This window comes from Musca autumnalis, unplaced genomic scaffold (genome assembly GCF_047663935.1).
Source record: "Musca autumnalis isolate F117 unplaced genomic scaffold, ASM4766393v1 scaffold_2, whole genome shotgun sequence".
Taxonomy (NCBI): domain Eukaryota; kingdom Metazoa; phylum Arthropoda; class Insecta; order Diptera; family Muscidae; genus Musca; species Musca autumnalis.
The window spans coordinates 15,519,616-15,540,329 of NW_027411755.1; the positions used below are offsets into that span (position 1 = coordinate 15,519,616).

At 38.9% G+C, this 20,714-nt stretch overlaps 1 protein-coding gene across 1 annotated transcript; it reads right to left on the reverse strand.

Annotated features, from left to right (window-relative positions):
* Nucleotides 1-212: 212 nt before the first annotated feature.
* Bdp1 (transcription factor TFIIIB component B'' homolog Bdp1) lies at nucleotides 213-19,642 on the reverse strand. Its single transcript, XM_073967151.1, has 2 exons — nucleotides 17,769-19,642; nucleotides 213-2,004 (listed from the first exon to the last, which is right to left on the reverse strand). The coding sequence occupies exons 1-2, from the start codon at nucleotides 19,476-19,478 to the stop codon at nucleotides 589-591; spliced, it is 3,126 nt and encodes a 1,041-aa protein (XP_073823252.1). The 5' UTR covers nucleotides 19,479-19,642; the 3' UTR covers nucleotides 213-588.
* Between the last annotated feature and the right edge of the window lie 1,072 nt (nucleotides 19,643-20,714).

Here is a 20,714-nt window from a genome sequence, read left to right on the forward strand (position 1 = left end):
TCTTTCAGAAAGGGACTATAGAAGCAGCCTTTCTTTCAGAAAGGGACTATAGAAGCACCCTTTCTTTCAGAAAGGGACTATAGAAGCACCCTTTCTTTCAGAAAGGGACTATAGAAGCACCCTTTCTTTCAGAAAGGGACTATAGAAGCACCCTTTCTTTCCGAAACGGTCTAAAGAAGCACCCTTTTTCATGAAGTCAATAAAACATTAAATTTTTTTAAACAACAAATTAATATGTTTTATTTTTGTTATAAATACTACAAACGAGATATAATATGAAAATGGTATTTATATATGCTTATTACATACATATGTATGCGATTACATATGTAATTTATAATGATGTTCATAAAGTAGTTATTTTTTATAATAGTTAACGATTTTGCTTAAGCAGTAGAAGCGAAAATAAAAAAGTAGAACTGTAGCAAATATAAGAATTGATAACAGTAATTCAAACACCCCTAGGTTTAGGGTGGCTAACAGAAAGCAAAATAACATGCCTTTTTTCAAGAATGTAACTTAAGAACGAATGTTTCAAGCTTTCGAAAGTTGTGGATAGAGAATAGAAAAGAAATATCATCAACTTCTTTAGCTCATCACAGATAAAATGCACTGCACAATATTATCGGGTATATTAAGGGGTTCATCACATAAATCTCCAGTATTTTTGTCCACCATAAAAATTTCATTTAGTACTTTGTCAGGATCATCCGGATCCAAGGTGGAGACGAGGACCAAAGAACCTTCTGCCAGTTCAGTGAGTATACGTTGTATATCCTGTTCGTTTAGTTCACGTTCTGAGGCAATTGAACAATTCGTGTCATGCGATGTTAGATCTGGTGGAGACATCACCCCGTTTATGTGGGGTGATTGTGGAGGAAGATAGTTATGTTGTGGTGATGGTGGTGGTATAGATGGTGATGGCGGCATCATGGGTGACATAGATTGCGGCAGTGCGGGTGGCGGTGAGGGAGACGGTGTTGGTTGATTTATTCTGGCCGGTTGTTGTTCATAATTTTGTGGAGGCTGCGGTTGTTGTGGTGGTGTGGCTCGATGTGTAGCCTCGGCAAATGTATCTAACCTTGTCAATGACCCATCATCTAAATTAACAAAGGTGCGTCCCTCATATGGTGCATCAATATCCATTGGTTCATCACAATAATTATCATCAATGACAAGAAACCTTGAATTCGACGAAGAGCAGTTTGATGATGGAGATTCGTTTAGTGGCACGGATATAAATTTCTTTCTTAAAGGTGAGTTCATGTTGGCGTTTGTGGTTGGCTCTGATGGTGGTCCATCTTCCTCTATCATTTCGGAATGTAATAATAGATTTACATCATTTTCTATTTGTTCCTCATAGTCATCGTCGTTGCAGTACTCCGTTTTTGTGGGATATAAAGGTAAAGGTTCATTTTTAACATTTTCAACTTTAATGGCTGAAGTTAAGGCCGCCGCGGAATTGGAGTGTTGTGAATTTTGATCATGATGATCATGTTGTTCTGGTGGTTGTTGATCTTCGTTAGTAATCTCATCATTAGGATTTGAGACTTGAGGCACAGATACTTTTTCTTTTTTAATATTTGGACCACGCCTTCGCCGTCGTCGTACCTTTTCAGTTTCAGTTTTTATATGACTCGATGGAATTGCCTCAACTTCGTTGGTGGTGGAGGGAGTTGTGGTTATGTTGGGGTTGGTGGTGGGGGGAGTTGTGGTTATGTTGGGGTTGGTGGTGGGGGGAGTTGTGGTTATGCTGGGGTTGGTGGTGGTAGTGTGTTCATTGGCAATTTGAGTATCATTAGCATTATTTTCTGTTGCCACAGGTGTTGGTATTGGTTCTCCAGGAGTTTCTGCGGGTATTGCGGCTGCTGTAAGTTCTTCACTTAGTTTGTTATTATCCTTCTTCTTGGAAGTTCGTGGCTTTTTGGTAACTTGTTTGTTTTCATTTTGGTAGAGACCATCATCCTTTAAGGTACGATCTGCATGACTACGTCCAGTTTTTCGCTAAAAGAAAAGAAAGAAATAAGAATGGTGAAGTAGAATAACTTTAGAACTAATTAAAGGTACTGTCTTGCTTCTATAGACCCTTTCTGAAAGACAGGCTGCTTCTAGAGATCCTTTCTGAAAGAAAGAGTGCATCTAGAGATCCTTTCTGAAAGACAGGGTGCTTCTATAGATCATTTCTGAAAGGATGGGTGCTTCTAAAGATCCTTTCTGAAAGAAAGGGTGTTTCTGTAGACCCTTTCTAATAGAAAGGGTGCTTCTATAGACTCTTTCTGAAAGAAATGACACTTTTATAGACCCTTTCTGAAAGAAATGGTGCTTCTATAGCCGTTTTCTGAAGGAAAGGGTTATTCTATAGACACTTTCTGAAAGAAAGGGTGCTTCTGAAACCGTTTCTGAAAGAAAAGCTGCTTCTATAGTCCCATTCTGAAAGAAAGGGTGTTTCGAAAGACACTTTTATAGACCCTTTCTGAAAGAAAGGGTGCTTCTATAGCCCATTTCTGAAAGAAAGGGTTCTTCTATAGACCCTTACTAAAAGAAAGGGTGCTTCTATAGCACCTTTCTGAAAGAAAGAGTTCTTCTATAGGCCCTTTCTTAAAGAAAGGGTGCTTCTATAGTCTCTTTCTAAAAGAAAGGCTGACCTATAAACCTTTTCTGAAAGAAATGCTGCTTCTATAGACCCTCCATGAAAGAAAGACTGCTTCTATAGGCCTTTCTGAAAGAAAGGGTGCTTCTATAGTCCCATTCCGAAGGAAAGGGTGCTTCTATAGACCCCTTCTAAAAGAAAGGCTGCATATATAGGCCCTATAGTTTCTATAGACCCTTTCTAAAAAAAGGGTGCTTCTGTAGGCTCTTTCTGAAAGATAGCGCTTCTATAGCTCCTTTCTGAAAGAAATGGTTCTTCTATAGACCCTTTTTTTAAAGAAAGGGTGCTTCCATAGTCCCTTTCTAAAAGAAAGGTTGCATCTATAAACCTTTTCTAAAAGAAACGCTGCTTCTATAGACCGTTTCTGAAAGAAAGTGTGCTTCTATAGACCCTTTCTAAAAGAAAGGGTGCTTCTATAGACCCTCTCTGAAAGAAAGGCTGCTACTATAGACCCTTTCTGAAAGAAAGCATGCTTCTTAGACGCTTTCTGAAAGAAAGGGTTCTTCTATAGACCCATTATGAAAAAAGACTGCTTCTATAGACCCTTTCTGAAAGAAAGGCTGCTTCTATAGACCCATTCTGAAAGAAAGGGTTCTTCTATAGACCCTTTCTGAAAGAAAGCGTTCTTCTATAGACCCTTTATGAAAAATGCTGCTTCTATAGACCCTTTCTAAAAGAAAGGCTGTTTCTATAGGTTGTTTCTGAAGGAGAGGCTGGCACTATAGTGACTTTCTAAAAGAAAGCGTGCTTCTATAGACCCTCTCTGAAAGAAAGGCTGCTACTATAGACCCTTTCTGAAAGAAAGGCTGCTTCTATAGACCCTCTCTGAAAGAATGACTACTTCTATAGGCCCTTTCTGAAAGAAAGCATGCTTTTACAGACCAATTCTGAAAGAAAGGGCACTTCTATAGACCTTTTCTCATTGAAATTGTGTTTCTATAGATCCTTTCTGAAAGAAAGGTTGCTTCTATAGGTCCTTTCCGAACGAAAGGCTGCTTCTATAGACCCTCTCTGAAAGAAATGCTGCTTCTATAGACCCTCCATGAAAGAAAGACTGCTTCTATAGGCCTTTCTGAAAGAAAGTGTGCTTCTATAGTCCCTTTCTGAAAGAAAGGGTGCTTCTATAGTCCCTTTCTGAAAGAAAGGCTGCTTCTATAGTCCCTTTCTAAAAGAAAGGGTGCTTCTATAGTCCCTTTCTGAATGAAAGGGTACTTCTATAGTCCCTTTCTGAAAGAAAGGGTGCTTCTATAGTCCCTTTCTGAAAGAAAGGCTGTTTCTATAGTCCCTTTCTGAAAGAAAGGGTGCTTCTATAGTCCCTTTCTGAAAGAAAGGGTGCTTCTATAGTCCCTTTCTGAAAGAAAGGCTGCTTCTATAGTCCCTTTCTAAAAGAAAGGGTGCTTCTATAGTCCCTTTCTGAATGAAAGGGTACTTCTATAGTCCCTTTCTGAAAGAAAGGGTGCTTCTATAGTCCCTTTCTGAAAGAAAGGGTGCTTCTATAGTCCCTTTCTGAAAGAAAGGGTGCTTCTATAGTCCCTTTCTAAAAGAAAGGGTGCTTCTATAGTCCCTTTCTGAATGAAAGGGTGCTTCTATAGTCCCTTTCTGAAAGAAAGGGTGCTTCTATAGTCCCTTTCTGAAAGAAAGGGTGCTTCTATAGTCCCTTTCTGAAAGAAAGGGTGCTTCTATAGTCCCTTTCTGAAAGAAAAGGTGCTTCTATAGTCCCTTTCTGAAAGAAAGGGTGCTTCTATAGTCCCTTTCAGAAAGAAAGGGTGCTTCTATAGTCCCGTTCTGAAAGAAAGGGTGCTTCTATAGTCCCTTTCTGAAAGAAAGAGTGCTTCTATAGTCCCTTTCTGAAAGAAAGGGTGCTTCTATAGTCCCTTTCTGAAAGAATGGGTTCTTCTATAGACCCTTTCTGAAAGAAAGCGTTCTTCTATAGACCCATTATGAAAAAAGACTGCTTCTATAGACCCTTTCTGAAAGAAAGGCTGCTTCTATAGACCCATTCTGAAAGAAAGGGTTCTTCTATAGACCCTTTCTGAAAGAAAGCGTTCTTCTATAGACCCTTTATGAAAAATGCTGCTTCTATAGACCCTTTCTAAAAGAAAGGCTGTTTCTATAGACCCTCTCTGAAAGAACGACTACTTCTATAGGCCCTTTCTGAAAGAAAGGCTGCTTCTATAGACCCTCTCTGAAAGAACGACTACTTCTATAGGCCCTTTCTGAAAGAACGACTACTTCTATAGGCCCTTTCTGAAAGAAAGCATGCTTTTACAGACCAATTCTGAAAGAAAGGGCACTTCTATAGTCCCTTTCTGAAAGAAAGGCTGCTTCTATAGTCCCTTTCTGAAAGAAAGGCTGCTTCTATAGTCCCTTTCTAAAAGAAAGGGTGCTTCTATAGTCCCTTTCTGAAAGAAAGGCTGCTTCTATAGTCCCTCCATGAAAGAAAGACTGCTTCTATAGGCCTTTCTGAAAGAAAGTGTGCTTCTATAGTCCCTTTCCGAACGAAAGGCTGCTTCTATAGACCCTCTCTGAAAGAAATGCTGCTTCTATAGACCCTCCATGAAAGAAAGACTGCTTCTATAGGCCTTTCTGAAAGAAAGTGTGCTTCTATAGTCCCTTTCTGAAAGAAAGGGTGCTTCTATAGTCCCTTTCTGAAAGAAAGGCTGCTTCTATAGTCCCTTTCTAAAAGAAAGGGTGCTTCTATAGTCCCTTTCTGAATGAAAGGGTACTTCTATAGTCCCTTTCTGAAAGAAAGGGTGCTTCTATAGTCCCTTTCTGAAAGAAAGGCTGCTTCTATAGTCCCTTTCTGAAAGAAAGGGTGCTTCTATAGTCCCTTTCTAAAAGAAAGGGTGCTTCTATAGTCCCTTTCTGAATGAAAGGGTGCTTCTATAGTCCCTTTCTGAAAGAAAGACTGCTTCTATAGGCCATTCTGAAAGAAAGTGTGCTTCTATAGTCCCTTTCTGAAAGAAAGGTTGCTTCTATAGTCCCTTTCTGAAAGAAAGGCTGCTTCTATAGTCCCTTTCTAAAAGAAAGGGTGCTTCTATAGTCCCTTTCTGAATGAAAGGGTACTTCTATAGTCCCTTTCTGAAAGAAAGGCTGCTTCTATAGTCCCTTTCTGAAAGAAAGGGTGCTTCTATAGTCCCTTTCTAAAAGAAAGGGTGCTTCTATAGTCCCTTTCTGAATGAAAGGGTGCTTCTATAGTCCCTTTCTGAAAGAAAGGGTGCTTCTATAGTCCCTTTCTGAAAGAAAGGGTGCTTCTATAGTCCCTTTCTGAAAGAAAGGGTGCTTCTATAGTCCCTTTCTGAAAGAAAGGGTGCTTCTATAGTCCCTTTCTGAAAGAAAAGGTGCTTCTATAGTCCCTTTCTGAAAGAAAGGGTGCTTCTATAGTCCCTTTCAGAAAGAAAGGGTGCTTCTATAGTCCCTTTCTGAAAGAAAGGGTGCTTCTATAGTCCCTTTCTGAAAGAAAGGGTGCTTCTATAGTCCCTTTCTGAATGAAAGGGTGCTTCTATAGTCCCTTTCTGAAAGAAAGGGTGCTTCTATAGTCCCTTTCTGAAAGAAAGGGTGCTTCTATAGTCCCTTTCTGAAAGAAAGGGTGCTTCTATAGTCCCTTTCTGAAAGAAAGGGTGCTTCTATAGTCCCTTTCTGAAAGAAAGGGTGCTTCTATAGTCCCTTTCTGAAAGAAAAGGTGCTTCTATAGTCCCTTTCTGAAAGAAAGGGTGCTTCTATAGTCCCTTTCAGAAAGAAAGGGTGCTTCTATAGTCCCTTTCTGAAAGAAAGGGTGCTTCTATAGTCCCTTTCTGAAAGAAAGGGTGCTTCTATAGTCCCTTTCTGAAAGAAAGGGTGCTTTTATAGTCCCTTTCTGAAAGAAAGGGTGCTTCTATAGTCCCTTTCTGAAAGAAAGGGTGCTTCTATAGTCCCTTTCTGAAAGAAAGAGTGCTTCTATAGTCCCTTTCTGAAAGAAAGGGTTCTTCTATAGACCCTTTCTGAAAGAAAGCGTTCTTCTATAGACCCATTATGAAAAAAGACTGCTTCTATAGACCCTTTCTGAAAGAAAGGCTGCTTCTATAGACCCATTCTGAAAGAAAGGGTTCTTCTATAGACCCTTTCTGAAAGAAAGCGTTCTTCTATAGACCCTTTATGAAAAATGCTGCTTCTATAGACCCTTTCTAAAAGAAAGGCTGTTTCTATAGGTTGTTTCTGAAGGAGAGGCTGGCACTATAGTCACTTTCTAAAAGAAAGCGTACTTCTATAGACCCTCTCTGAAAGAAAGGCTGCTACTATAGACCCTTTCTGAAAGAAAGGCTGCTTCTATAGACCCTCTCTGAAAGAACGACTACTTCTATAGGCCCTTTCTGAAAGAAAGCATGCTTTTACAGACCAATTCTGAAAGAAAGGGCACTTCTATAGACCTTTTCTCATTGAAATTGTGTTTCTATAGATCCTTTCTGAAAGAAAGGTTGCTTCTATAGGTCCTTTCCGAACGAAAGGCTGCTTCTATAGACCCTCTCTGAAAGAAATGCTGCTTCTATAGACCCTCCATGAAAGAAAGACTGCTTCTATAGGCCATTCTGAAAGAAAGTGTGCTTCTATAGTCCCTTTCTGAAAGAAAGGTTGCTTCTATAGTCCCTTTCTGAAAGAAAGGCTGCTTCTATAGTCCCTTTCTAAAAGAAAGGGTGCTTCTATAGTCCCTTTCTGAATGAAAGGGTGCTTCTATAGTCCCTTTCTGAAAGAAAGGGTGCTTCTATAGTCCCTTTCTGAAAGAAAGGGTGCTTCTATAGTCCCTTTCTGAAAGAAAAGGTGCTTCTATAGTCCCTTTCTGAAAGAAAGGGTGCTTCTTTAGTCCCTTTCTGAATGAAAGGGTACTTCTATAGTCCCTTTCTGAAAGAAAGGGTGCTTCTATAGTCCCTTTCTGAAAGAAAGGCTGCTTCTATAGTCCCTTTCTAAAAGAAAGGGTGCTTCTATAGTCCCTTTCTGAATGAAAGGGTACTTCTATAGTCCCTTTCTGAAAGAAAGGGTGCTTCTATAGTCCCTTTCTGAAAGAAAGGCTGTTTCTATAGTCCCTTTCTGAAAGAAAGGGTGCTTCTATAGTCCCTTTCTGAAAGAAAGGGTGCTTCTATAGTCCCTTTCTGAAAGAAAGGGTGCTTCTATAGTCCCTTTCTGAAAGAAAGGGTGCTTCTATAGTCCCTTTCTGAAAGAAAGGCTGCTTCTATAGTCCCTTTCTAAAAGAAAGGGTGCTTCTATAGTCCCTTTCTGAATGAAAGGGTACTTCTATAGTCCCTTTCTGAAAGAAAGGGTGCTTCTATAGTCCCTTTCTGAAAGAAAGGGTGCTTCTATAGTCCCTTTCTGAAAGAAAGGGTGCTTCTATAGTCCCTTTCTAAAAGAAAGGGTGCTTCTATAGTCCCTTTCTGAATGAAAGGGTGCTTCTATAGTCCCTTTCTGAAAGAAAGGGTGCTTCTATAGTCCCTTTCTGAAAGAAAGGGTGCTTCTATAGTCCCTTTCTGAAAGAAAGGGTGCTTCTATAGTCCCTTTCTGAAAGAAAAGGTGCTTCTATAGTCCCTTTCTGAAAGAAAGGGTGCTTCTATAGTCCCTTTCAGAAAGAAAGGGTGCTTCTATAGTCCCGTTCTGAAAGAAAGGGTGCTTCTATAGTCCCTTTCTGAAAGAAAGAGTGCTTCTATAGTCCCTTTCTGAAAGAAAGGGTGCTTCTATAGTCCCTTTCTGAAAGAATGGGTTCTTCTATAGACCCTTTCTGAAAGAAAGCGTTCTTCTATAGACCCATTATGAAAAAAGACTGCTTCTATAGACCCTTTCTGAAAGAAAGGCTGCTTCTATAGACCCATTCTGAAAGAAAGGGTTCTTCTATAGACCCTTTCTGAAAGAAAGCGTTCTTCTATAGACCCTTTATGAAAAATGCTGCTTCTATAGACCCTTTCTAAAAGAAAGGCTGTTTCTATAGACCCTCTCTGAAAGAACGACTACTTCTATAGGCCCTTTCTGAAAGAAAGGCTGCTTCTATAGACCCTCTCTGAAAGAACGACTACTTCTATAGGCCCTTTCTGAAAGAACGACTACTTCTATAGGCCCTTTCTGAAAGAAAGCATGCTTTTACAGACCAATTCTGAAAGAAAGGGCACTTCTATAGTCCCTTTCTGAAAGAAAGGCTGCTTCTATAGTCCCTTTCTGAAAGAAAGGCTGCTTCTATAGTCCCTTTCTAAAAGAAAGGGTGCTTCTATAGTCCCTTTCTGAAAGAAAGGCTGCTTCTATAGTCCCTCCATGAAAGAAAGACTGCTTCTATAGGCCTTTCTGAAAGAAAGTGTGCTTCTATAGTCCCTTTCCGAACGAAAGGCTGCTTCTATAGACCCTCTCTGAAAGAAATGCTGCTTCTATAGACCCTCCATGAAAGAAAGACTGCTTCTATAGGCCTTTCTGAAAGAAAGTGTGCTTCTATAGTCCCTTTCTGAAAGAAAGGGTGCTTCTATAGTCCCTTTCTGAAAGAAAGGCTGCTTCTATAGTCCCTTTCTAAAAGAAAGGGTGCTTCTATAGTCCCTTTCTGAATGAAAGGGTACTTCTATAGTCCCTTTCTGAAAGAAAGGGTGCTTCTATAGTCCCTTTCTGAAAGAAAGGCTGCTTCTATAGTCCCTTTCTGAAAGAAAGGGTGCTTCTATAGTCCCTTTCTAAAAGAAAGGGTGCTTCTATAGTCCCTTTCTGAATGAAAGGGTGCTTCTATAGTCCCTTTCTGAAAGAAAGACTGCTTCTATAGGCCATTCTGAAAGAAAGTGTGCTTCTATAGTCCCTTTCTGAAAGAAAGGTTGCTTCTATAGTCCCTTTCTGAAAGAAAGGCTGCTTCTATAGTCCCTTTCTAAAAGAAAGGGTGCTTCTATAGTCCCTTTCTGAATGAAAGGGTACTTCTATAGTCCCTTTCTGAAAGAAAGGCTGCTTCTATAGTCCCTTTCTGAAAGAAAGGGTGCTTCTATAGTCCCTTTCTAAAAGAAAGGGTGCTTCTATAGTCCCTTTCTGAATGAAAGGGTGCTTCTATAGTCCCTTTCTGAAAGAAAGGGTGCTTCTATAGTCCCTTTCTGAAAGAAAGGGTGCTTCTATAGTCCCTTTCTGAAAGAAAGGGTGCTTCTATAGTCCCTTTCTGAAAGAAAGGGTGCTTCTATAGTCCCTTTCTGAAAGAAAAGGTGCTTCTATAGTCCCTTTCTGAAAGAAAGGGTGCTTCTATAGTCCCTTTCAGAAAGAAAGGGTGCTTCTATAGTCCCTTTCTGAAAGAAAGGGTGCTTCTATAGTCCCTTTCTGAAAGAAAGGGTGCTTCTATAGTCCCTTTCTGAATGAAAGGGTGCTTCTATAGTCCCTTTCTGAAAGAAAGGGTGCTTCTATAGTCCCTTTCTGAAAGAAAGGGTGCTTCTATAGTCCCTTTCTGAAAGAAAGGGTGCTTCTATAGTCCCTTTCTGAAAGAAAGGGTGCTTCTATAGTCCCTTTCTGAAAGAAAGGGTGCTTCTATAGTCCCTTTCTGAAAGAAAAGGTGCTTCTATAGTCCCTTTCTGAAAGAAAGGGTGCTTCTATAGTCCCTTTCAGAAAGAAAGGGTGCTTCTATAGTCCCTTTCTGAAAGAAAGGGTGCTTCTATAGTCCCTTTCTGAAAGAAAGGGTGCTTCTATAGTCCCTTTCTGAAAGAAAGGGTGCTTTTATAGTCCCTTTCTGAAAGAAAGGGTGCTTCTATAGTCCCTTTCTGAAAGAAAGGGTGCTTCTATAGTCCCTTTCTGAAAGAAAGAGTGCTTCTATAGTCCCTTTCTGAAAGAAAGGGTTCTTCTATAGACCCTTTCTGAAAGAAAGCGTTCTTCTATAGACCCATTATGAAAAAAGACTGCTTCTATAGACCCTTTCTGAAAGAAAGGCTGCTTCTATAGACCCATTCTGAAAGAAAGGGTTCTTCTATAGACCCTTTCTGAAAGAAAGCGTTCTTCTATAGACCCTTTATGAAAAATGCTGCTTCTATAGACCCTTTCTAAAAGAAAGGCTGTTTCTATAGGTTGTTTCTGAAGGAGAGGCTGGCACTATAGTCACTTTCTAAAAGAAAGCGTACTTCTATAGACCCTCTCTGGAAGAAAGGCTGCTACTATAGACCCTTTCTGAAAGAAAGGCTGCTTCTATAGACCCTCTCTGAAAGAACGACTACTTCTATAGGCCCTTTCTGAAAGAAAGCATGCTTTTACAGACCAATTCTGAAAGAAAGGGCACTTCTATAGACCTTTTCTCATTGAAATTGTGTTTCTATAGATCCTTTCTGAAAGAAAGGTTGCTTCTATAGGTCCTTTCCGAACGAAAGGCTGCTTCTATAGACCCTCTCTGAAAGAAATGCTGCTTCTATAGACCCTCCATGAAAGAAAGACTGCTTCTATAGGCCATTCTGAAAGAAAGTGTGCTTCTATAGTCCCTTTCTGAAAGAAAGGTTGCTTCTATAGTCCCTTTCTGAAAGAAAGGCTGCTTCTATAGTCCCTTTCTAAAAGAAAGGGTGCTTCTATAGTCCCTTTCTGAATGAAAGGGTGCTTCTATAGACCCTTTCTGAAAGAAAGGGTGCTTCTATAGTCCCTTTCTGAAAGAAAGGGTGCTTCTATAGTCCCTTTCTGAAAGAAAAGGTGCTTCTATAGTCCCTTTCTGAAAGAAAGGGTGCTTCTTTAGTCCCTTTCTGAAAGAAAAGGTGCTTCTATAGTCCCTTTCTGAAAGAAAGGGTGCTTCTATAGTCCCTTTCTGAAAGAAAGGGTGCTTCTATAGTCCCTTTCTGTAAGAAAGGGTGCTTCTATAGTCCCTTTCTGAAAGAAAAGGTGCTTCTATAGTCCCTTTCTGAAAGAAAGGGTGTTTCTATAGTCCCTTTCTGAAAGAAAGGGTGCTTCTATAGTCCCTTTCTGAAAGAAAAGGTGCTTCTATAGTCCCTTTCTGAAAGAAAGGGTGCTTCTATAGTCCCTTTCTGAAAGAAAGGGTGCTTCTATAGTCCCTTTCTGAAAGAAAGGGTGCTTCTATAGTCCCTTTCTGAAAGAAAGGGTGCTTCTATAGTCCCTTTCTGTAAGAAAGGGTGCTTCTATAGTCCCTTTCTGAAAGAAAGGGTGCTTCTATAGTCCCTTTTTGAAAGAAAGGGTGCTTCTATAGTCCCTTTCTGAAAGAAAGGGTGCTTCTATAGTCCCTTTCTGAAAGAAAGGGTGCTTCTATAGTCCCTTTCTGAAAGAAAGGGTGCTTCTATAGTCCCTTTCTGAAAGAAAGGGTGCTTCTATAGTCCCTTTCTGTAAGAAAGGGTGCTTCTATAGTCCCTTTCTGAAAGAAAGGGTGCTTCTATAGTCCCTTTCTGAAAGAAAGGGTGCTTCTATATATTGGAAAGTTATAAACACGCAGTGGTTCTATATCGATAAAGTTTCTTTATTAAAGTTTTAGAATGGAATGGAAAATATTGAAAATATTTTTCACATAAAACTGGTATACATATCTATGCCTACTACATTTATATAACACAGGTAGATATATATACAGTACAATAATTTGATCTACATTGTACACCAACACCCCTTCTCAATGTATCAGATATTGTTAACGGCAATACATATGTACATTTAAAGCTAAACAGATAATCCAATTAAATCCCTAAATTTACAAACTTTAATTTTTTGTAACGGTTTAGTGAAAATATCGGCTAACATATTATCTGTTGAGCAATATTCGTAGCTTATTCTTTCAGACCTTAGCAAATCACGAACAAAATAATATTTAACATCAATATGCTTGCTTCTTGGATTAATTTTATCTTCCTGTAGAATTTTGAGGCAACTTTGGTTATCTTCATATATTACTGGATTGGATATTTTGATTCCAAATTCTTTCATTAATTGACAAATCCATAACATTTCCTGCGATGCTTCTGCTAAAGCTACTAACTCTGCTTCCGTTGATGACAAAGTTACGTTCGACTGTTTTCTACTTGCATAGCTTATGGTGGCGTCACCAAGTTTGAATACAAAACCGCTTGTAGATTTTCGGTCGTTGACATCTCCAGCCCAGTCAGCATCAGCATATCCTTTCAGATCCAAATTTGACTTAGAACCAACACACAATTTTAAATTTTGACTGCCTTTCAAATATCTAAAAACTCGCTTGACTTCCGTCCAATCTCTTTGACTTGGGTTTTCAACTTTTCGCGATAATATAGACACAGCAACTGAAATATCCGGACGCGTATTATTTGCCAGGTATAACAGAGATCCAATTGCCTTTCTATACAAATTATTGTCCTCCAGCAATTTATCATCTTGAATATCCTTTAAATAGCCCGGATCTATAGGAATCGAAGAAGTTTTTGCATCAGATAGTCCGAATTCTTTCAACATCTTTGTAATATAGTTTTCTTGGCACAAATAGAAAACTCCACCTTCGTTACGTGTTACTTCAATTCCCAAATATAATTTGATATCTCCTAGTTCAGTTATTTCAAAGTTTTGCTTTATGGTCCTTATAACATTTTGAATTTCCTCGTTACTTTCACTAGCTATAATGATATCGTCTACGTAAATTAAGACATAAACAGTTGAATTGTTCTGTTCTTTTACGTAAAGGCACGGATCAGCTTTTCCCCTTCTGAATCCAGAATTAACTAAAACAGTGTTTATTCGCAGGTTCCAACAACGTGCTGATTGTTTTAGACCATAGATGCTTCTTTTTAATTTGCAAACCAAATTTGCCTTGCCCTTTTCAATGAAGCCTTCTGGTTGCCGTATATAAATTTCGGAATCGATCTCACCATTCAGGAATGCTGTCTTAACATCAATGTGTTTCACTTCCATATTTTTATAGCTTGCCACTGCCAATAGAGTCCTCAGAGTTGTTTGCTTTACCACAGGTGCAAACACTTGATCATAGTCTTCTCCGTACTTTTGGGAATATCCCTTTGCTACATATCTGGCTTTGTATTTGGCCTTTTCATCAGTAGTTTTCTTCACTTTGAAAACCCACTTACAGTCAATCAGTTTGTGTCCTTTAGGCATTTCCACAAGATCCCATGTTTGATTGTCATGTAGCGACTTGATTTCCTCATTCATAGCTTTCATCCACTCCTTACTATCGGACCTGGATACAGCATCCTTGTAAGAAACAGGATCATCAGCGTGAGAAACTTTACACCCATATCTTTTAGGCGGCACGCTTTTGTTTGCTCTTGTCGATACTCTTCTTTCAGCAGTATGAGTTGACGTAACATTTTCATGAATATCTTCTCGTTGTGACTCATTAGAAGATGACGTTGAAAGTATTTCATCTTCAGACTCAAAACCATGAAATTCGTCTTCATCTTCCCCACTTGATATGCCTTCATTTTCCATATCATAATTTGAAAATTCTAAGGGTACACTAACCATATTCTCCGGCGTTCTTTCGACTTCAATTGGATCACAACCCTTATGGCGGCAGTCTGGTTCAATAAATTCCACATCTCTACTAATAACAATAGCGTTCGTCTTAGTGTTGAGTAAACGATATGCCTTCGATTCATCACAATAGCCAATCAAATTGCATTTGACCGCAACATTATCCAACTTTCTTCTCTTTTGTTTGTTAATATGTGCGTATGCAACCGATCCAAAAACTCGAATATGACTTAAGCTTGGAGTTTTCTTGAACCACAGTGAAAAAGGAGTAACATTTGTAACGGAAGTTTGAATTCTGTTTTGAACATAATTTGCTGTGTTCACAGCTTCCGCCCAAAATTTTACATGAATTTCAGAGTCATTCAACATGCAGCGAGCCATCTCCATCAAGCTTCTATTCTTTCTTTCTGCTACTCCATTTTGTTCAGGAGTGTAGGGAGCAGTTAATTGATGAAGTATCCCTTTTGACTTGAGATATGTTTCCATTTTCTTGCTACAAAATTCACCTCCACGGTCAGATCTTAATATTTTCATTCGCTTACCAAATTGATTTTCCGTCATTTCAACAAATTCTTTTATTTTATCAAAAACCATATCCTTGGTTTTTAAAAAATAAACATGACAGTATCGGCTGTAGTCATCTATCATTGTTAAAAAATATCGGTTACCACTCGGAGTTGTATTTTGCATTGGACCGCATACATCCGCGTGAATTATATCCAAAATAGTTTCGGTATTTGTTTCTGACGCCTTTGGGAAAGGTTTTCTTATTAATTTTGATTGTAAACATACCTCACAAGCAGACGAACATGAGCATTTCTTTATATTCAATCCAGCAGCTAGACCTTCACTAGCACTAGTCTTGATTGCTTGAATATTTCTATGACCCAATCGACGATGCCACATATGAATGCATTCCGCTTTGTAACCACACAATTTATTCGCCATTTGACTACTATTAAGGATATACAAATTATTCCTCAATCTTCCTGTAGCACAAACTTGACCATCCATCAATATTAAACAGCTATCCGAATCAAAATGCACCTTGTAACCTTCATTTGTCAATTTTCTTACTGATAATAAACTTCCATCAAGTTGTGGAACGTACAAAACGTCTTGTACACATATTTCTTTGTTTTGACAAATCAGACGACATTCACCAATGCCACTTGCCTTTAATTCGGTACCATCAGCCAAATATATTGAATCATTTTCTTTCCTGTTCAACCTGTAAAACGATCCTTCATCGCAGCTCATATGACAAGTTGCAGCCGAATCTATGAACCAATTATGTTCCTTTCTTTTTGACGTAACTCCGAAGCAATGATTTTTACTTTCTTTATTCTCCGCAACATTTGCGCGATTTCCATTTGGTCTTCTGTTCGGACAATTTTTCTTTATGTGGCCCATCTTACCACATGAAAAACATTTTGGCTTGAATTTCTTTTGAGTTTTAAATACCGTATCAGCCAATGGAGCAACTTCAGATTTCCGTTTAAATTCTTGAAGCAGTTTTTCCTTTACCAAATCCACCGTTAAATCGTTCTCTGGACGCATCTCCAATGATGAAACCAACGAATTGTATTCCTCCGGCAGGCTCCCAAGCAAAAATGCAACAGTTTTGTGCTCACCAATTTCCTCACCAAGGTCATTTAAACGATCCACAATATCCATAAATTCTGTTATATGTTCTTCCATTGATTGACCTCCTAGCATTCTCTTTGTTGATAATTGGCGTAAAAGACTTACTTTATTTGTTAAATTTGACTTCTCATGGTGCTTCTTTAAAACATTCCAAAATTCCTTAGCCGTCTTAAGCTTCTTGATATGAACTTTTTGAGATTCTTCCACCGCTAAACCGATAGTTGCCCTAGCTTTTCCGTCACGAATTAACCATTTCGCATCAGGGGTACTTGGCACTTCTCCAACGATGATATCCCATAGTTCCCGTTCCAGCAACAGCAGCTCCATATTGAATTTCCAATTATGATAGTTGGAATTGGAAAGTTTTGGAAATTGCACATTTGATCCATTCATTTTGCCCGTAAAAACACAAATTACTGATTTAAATTAATTGTCGCCAAGCGAATTAAAATTCCCGATATATATCACGTAAGCGCTGGGCCAATAACCTATTGGAAAGTTATAAACACGCAGTGGTTCTATATCGATAAAGTTTCTTTATTAAAGTTTTAGAATGGAATGGAAAATATTGAAAATATTTTTCACATAAAACTGGTATACATATCTATGCCTACTACATTTATATAACACAGGTAGATATATATACAGTACAATAATTTGATCTACATTGTACACCAACACTATAGTCCCTTTCTGAAAGAAAGGGTGCTTCTATAGTCCCTTTCTGTAAGAAAGGGTGCTTCTATAGTCCCTTTCTGAAAGAAAGGGTGCTTCTATAGTCCCTTTCTTAAAGAAAGGGTGCTTCTATAGTCCCTTTCTGTAAGAAAGGGTGCTTCTATAGTCCCTTTCTGAAAGAAAGGGTGCTTCTATAGTCCCTTTCTGAAAGAAAGGGTGCTTCTATAGTCCCTTTCTGAAAGAAAGGGTGCTTCTATAGTCCCTTTCTGAAAGAAAGGGTGCTTCTATAGTCCCTTTCTGAAAGAAAGGGTGCTTCTATAGTCCCTTTCTGAAAGAAAGGGTGCTTCTATAGTCCCTTTCTGAAAGAAAGGGTGCTTCTATAGTCCCTTTCTGAAAGAAAGGGTGCTTCTATAGTCCCTTCCTGAAAGAAAGGGTGCTTCTATAGTCCCTTTCTGAAAGAAAGGGTGCTTCTATAGTCCCTTTCTGAAAGAAAGGGTGCTTCTATAGTCCCTTTCTGAAAGAAAGGCAGCTTCTAAACCCACTGTTTCGAGAGAAGTTCTAGTTGTTGACCAAAAATTTAAATCAAGGGTGCTTACGGAATTTTAAAGACCCTTATTTAGGGAAATATGGGCTTCCATAAAAGTAGACATGACAAAGAGATCCGTATGGGGCCTTAAACGAGAATTGTTCCAAGTCAATTTAAGACTATCACCTAGGCGGTTAAATCTCCTTTTACAAATTTTAAGTGTTTGATGGCCCAGATCTCGGTAAGTATGGACTTGTGCAAGACAAAATTTATATCGTTATACTCAGGCGCTATCTCTTTAGGAGCTCCTTTTGGATAGCTTTGAAATTCAAACCAAAGATACTTCTTATTGCGATGTTAACATTCATGTTTAATTTTTTGGAGACGTGACTTTACAGGTGTCTCTACATTAAAAGTTCATTCCTTTTGCTGGGATTTTTCGAACTTTTTTGAACTTCAGAAACCCATATCATGGAAAATATCGATTTGCCCCACAAAAAAGGTATAACATAGAAATAAGGACAACAATATCATCTACCTTTCTAAAAAAAATTCATGACATTTCGAAAGGTGGACCTAAACAAACATAAACTTGAGATGTAATTGGGGCTTTTGTCTACTTTGGGGGCTCCTTTTAGATTGTTTAGAAATTCATACCACAGGTACTTCTTAGTGCGATGATAACATTCATGTTTGATTTTTTCGCGAGGTGTATCCAGATGTGAGATATGGTATTACCCACAAAAGGGGTATAACATGGTGGACGGTGGCCCTAAACTAAACGTGAACCTACGAAAGAATTCAGGCTTTAGGGTCTCCTCAGACTCTAAACTAGCTTAAAACTGGTCTACAATTTAACAAAAAAAAAAACCTTACCTTCTTCATTTCCTTGACAGCATTCTCTTTAAGCTGTCGTATTCTCTCCGCCTCTTCTTCGCGCTGTTTATCTTCCTCCTCCATCTGTTGTTTTAACTCCTCAACATTGAATGTCTTGGGATATAATAGAGCCTTATTTATCAAATGGCCATTTATGCGTTCCTCTTTTTTGAATTTCAGCTTCAAGTCGCGCCTTGTACGGTTGGGAAATAACGGTACCATGAGGGAAAAATCTGTACCAACCGTCTGTAGACAACGATAGAATTTTATTGTTTCCGCTGAAGGCCAATCGCGTGTACGTTTTTGCCTTGAATAGAACCCATTCATACCGGTATTTTCATCTAAATATATTAGCGATGAATTGGCCAAGACTTTGCGAGCCTCCTGCTCTGCCGTGGTTTCAATTACCAATGATTTATCATCCAAAATTAGTTCACCATTGGAATTGAGTTTAAGTTGTGGCACTGGCATGGCCTCCTCTTTGTCTGCATCACCACCACATTTTTCCGTGTCTTTTTCTTTTTTCATATTCTCATCTCCTTCCCCACCTCCTTCGCCTTCTGTTTTATCTCCATTCTCCAGCTTTATATTGGGATTGGGTTTTCGTTCCATTGGATTAGTGGAGGGGTTGTAGAATATCAAATCGGACATTTTTAGGGCCGATTTGTCTGGCACTCCATTTGAAAAACGTGCAGCAAATTCTCGCCTTAAATTCAATTTATGTTCATCGGTACGCCTGTTACTTTTGTGCGTGCTAACATTGGAATCGGAAAACACTGAACATCCTGATTCGGTGCGTACCCGAGACATGCCAGCTGCCACAACACCATTTGGTAAATACTTATGTGGGGTGTGATGGTAATGTGATGAACTGGAATTGGAGTGGGTACTCATGGAACCAGACATGTGTCGTTCTCTTCGTGGTGGTGTGGGCATTGCAAATTCACCACCATTTGCATTTTCTTCACCAGTGGAAGTGTGCGGCGATGGCGAGGAGCCCACAAAGCTATTACGCCTTTGTCCAAAGACAGGGGTTGCCTTAATACGTTGCCTGGATTGTTGTTGATTTTTAGATGGAGACATGGGAAAATCATTGCCATTGGATGCCATATGCAAAGCACTTTCCTCAATGTCGGAATAGAAAACATCATCTGTTCCATTATTATTAGACGAATGGCTGGTAGAACGCTGATATTCAACCTTGGGCGGACATTTAAATGTGCTGGCATCATGATCATCTTTTTGTGTATTGTTGTTGTCCAAGCTATTTTCTTTTTCTCCAGTCTTGCTGGCACTATTTATAGCTACAACTTCGCTGTCGTTAGCCTTAGCCAAGACATTATTTATATCTGTTTTATCATTGCTCACCACCCCAGCATTGTTGTGGCTGTTGTTGTTATCACTTGCAGTCGTGTCAATTCTTGCACTACTATCGATTGAGTCAGCAGAATTAACCTCTTTTGCTTCATTTGGTTTTTCTACTGTCTGCCCACCATCTTCGACAGCTGTAGATGTGGGTTCACCTTGTGCCACATTTTGTTCTCCGAATGCTTCATTGGATTTCTCACATGCTTCTGAACTTGCCTCATTTCCATCAGATCCAGTTGGTGGAGCAGCCTTCTCAGTTTTCACATCTGCTACTTTCGGCTTACGCTTGGAATTTAAGGCAATATTAGCCTGTACTTTTATTCGCGGTCGTCTCATAGCCATTGTGAAGCTTTTGATAAATTGCTGATTTTAAGTTTTCATTGAATTTATAAAAGGATTAGTAAGTTTGTTGGAAAGATCACGCAATTCTTCCTTCAACATCGAATAGCCAAAATAAAAACACAGACCACCACGTTTTGAAGTGTTGCAAATAGAGGGTAGTTTTTAGTAGGCTTTTTATGCAACACTGTGTGGAGAGGGTTGCCAGGAATATTTTTGATGTGATCCATGGTACAATTACTTACTCTGCGTTTACAAATGACAGGACAGTTGAGTTCATGTATTGATTGTCAAAATCCCACAACTTACCTGTGTGACGTAGGCGTCCCGACAACTGCAAAACAGTTCTAAAATTTTGAATGAAAATCGTCGATTTCTTTTTGTTTTCCGTTCTCATGTTTTGTTTTTGTTCATGTTCTTTTGTTTTCAACATATTTCAATTATTATCTCACTTATTTTTACAAAAATGCCAAAAATTTGTCTTCCTTACTGTCTGTGAAAAAATGATGGACAGCTGGGAGACAAACGACAAATGTATGTATGTGTTAGTAAATCAGAGTTGTATTTGAAGACAAACTGTCTGGTGTAAACGCCTAGTTAGGTAGATGCCTCACCCCAGCTGATCGAATCTAATAGCACGGTTACACTAGAGTTTTTTTTGCCAGGTTAACCCACTTCGAGAGGATTTATTTGACGTTTGCGCTATGGAATTGACATTTGAAATCCAACATCTGGGTAATGCATTATTTCATTATTTTTTTCCTTTGATCTCTTAATAGTTTTTAAGATAAAAATGTCTTACCATAGTTATAGCTATATATTTTTTTAGTTATCTCCAATACATGTATAATTGGCATTGTAGCTTTCTTTGTATTGAATAAATAAATAATGCTAAGTTTACATTTACGAAACCCACTCGATTTCAACTGTCAGTTCCATAGCTCAAACGTCAAACGAAATCTCATCTGAAATCCATTGGATTTCATTTGACGTTTAACCTATGGATTTGACAGTTGAAATCGAGTGGATTTCGTAAATGTAAACCAAGCATAAGTGTAACCGGGGTATTAGTCCCGGTCCACACTAGCGTGAATTTCATTAAAAAATTTCATGAAATTAGGTGTTCTTAATTCGAATTCCCCACTACAGCAATTTTATGATTTTACTCTACTATGGAGGTCGATCTAGAGACGCATAATTTCATGCAATTTTTTCAATGAAATCACTAGAGTGTGGACC

Coding starts and splice junctions, on each gene's coding strand:
- Bdp1 (XM_073967151.1), bottom strand. CDS start 19,478: ATGGCTATGAGACGACCGCGAATAAAAGTACAGGCTAATATTGCCTTA. Junction 2,005..17,768: donor CTGTCAAGGAAATGAAGAAG/GTAAGGTTTTTT, acceptor CTTTTCTTTTAG/CGAAAAACTGGACGTAGTCA.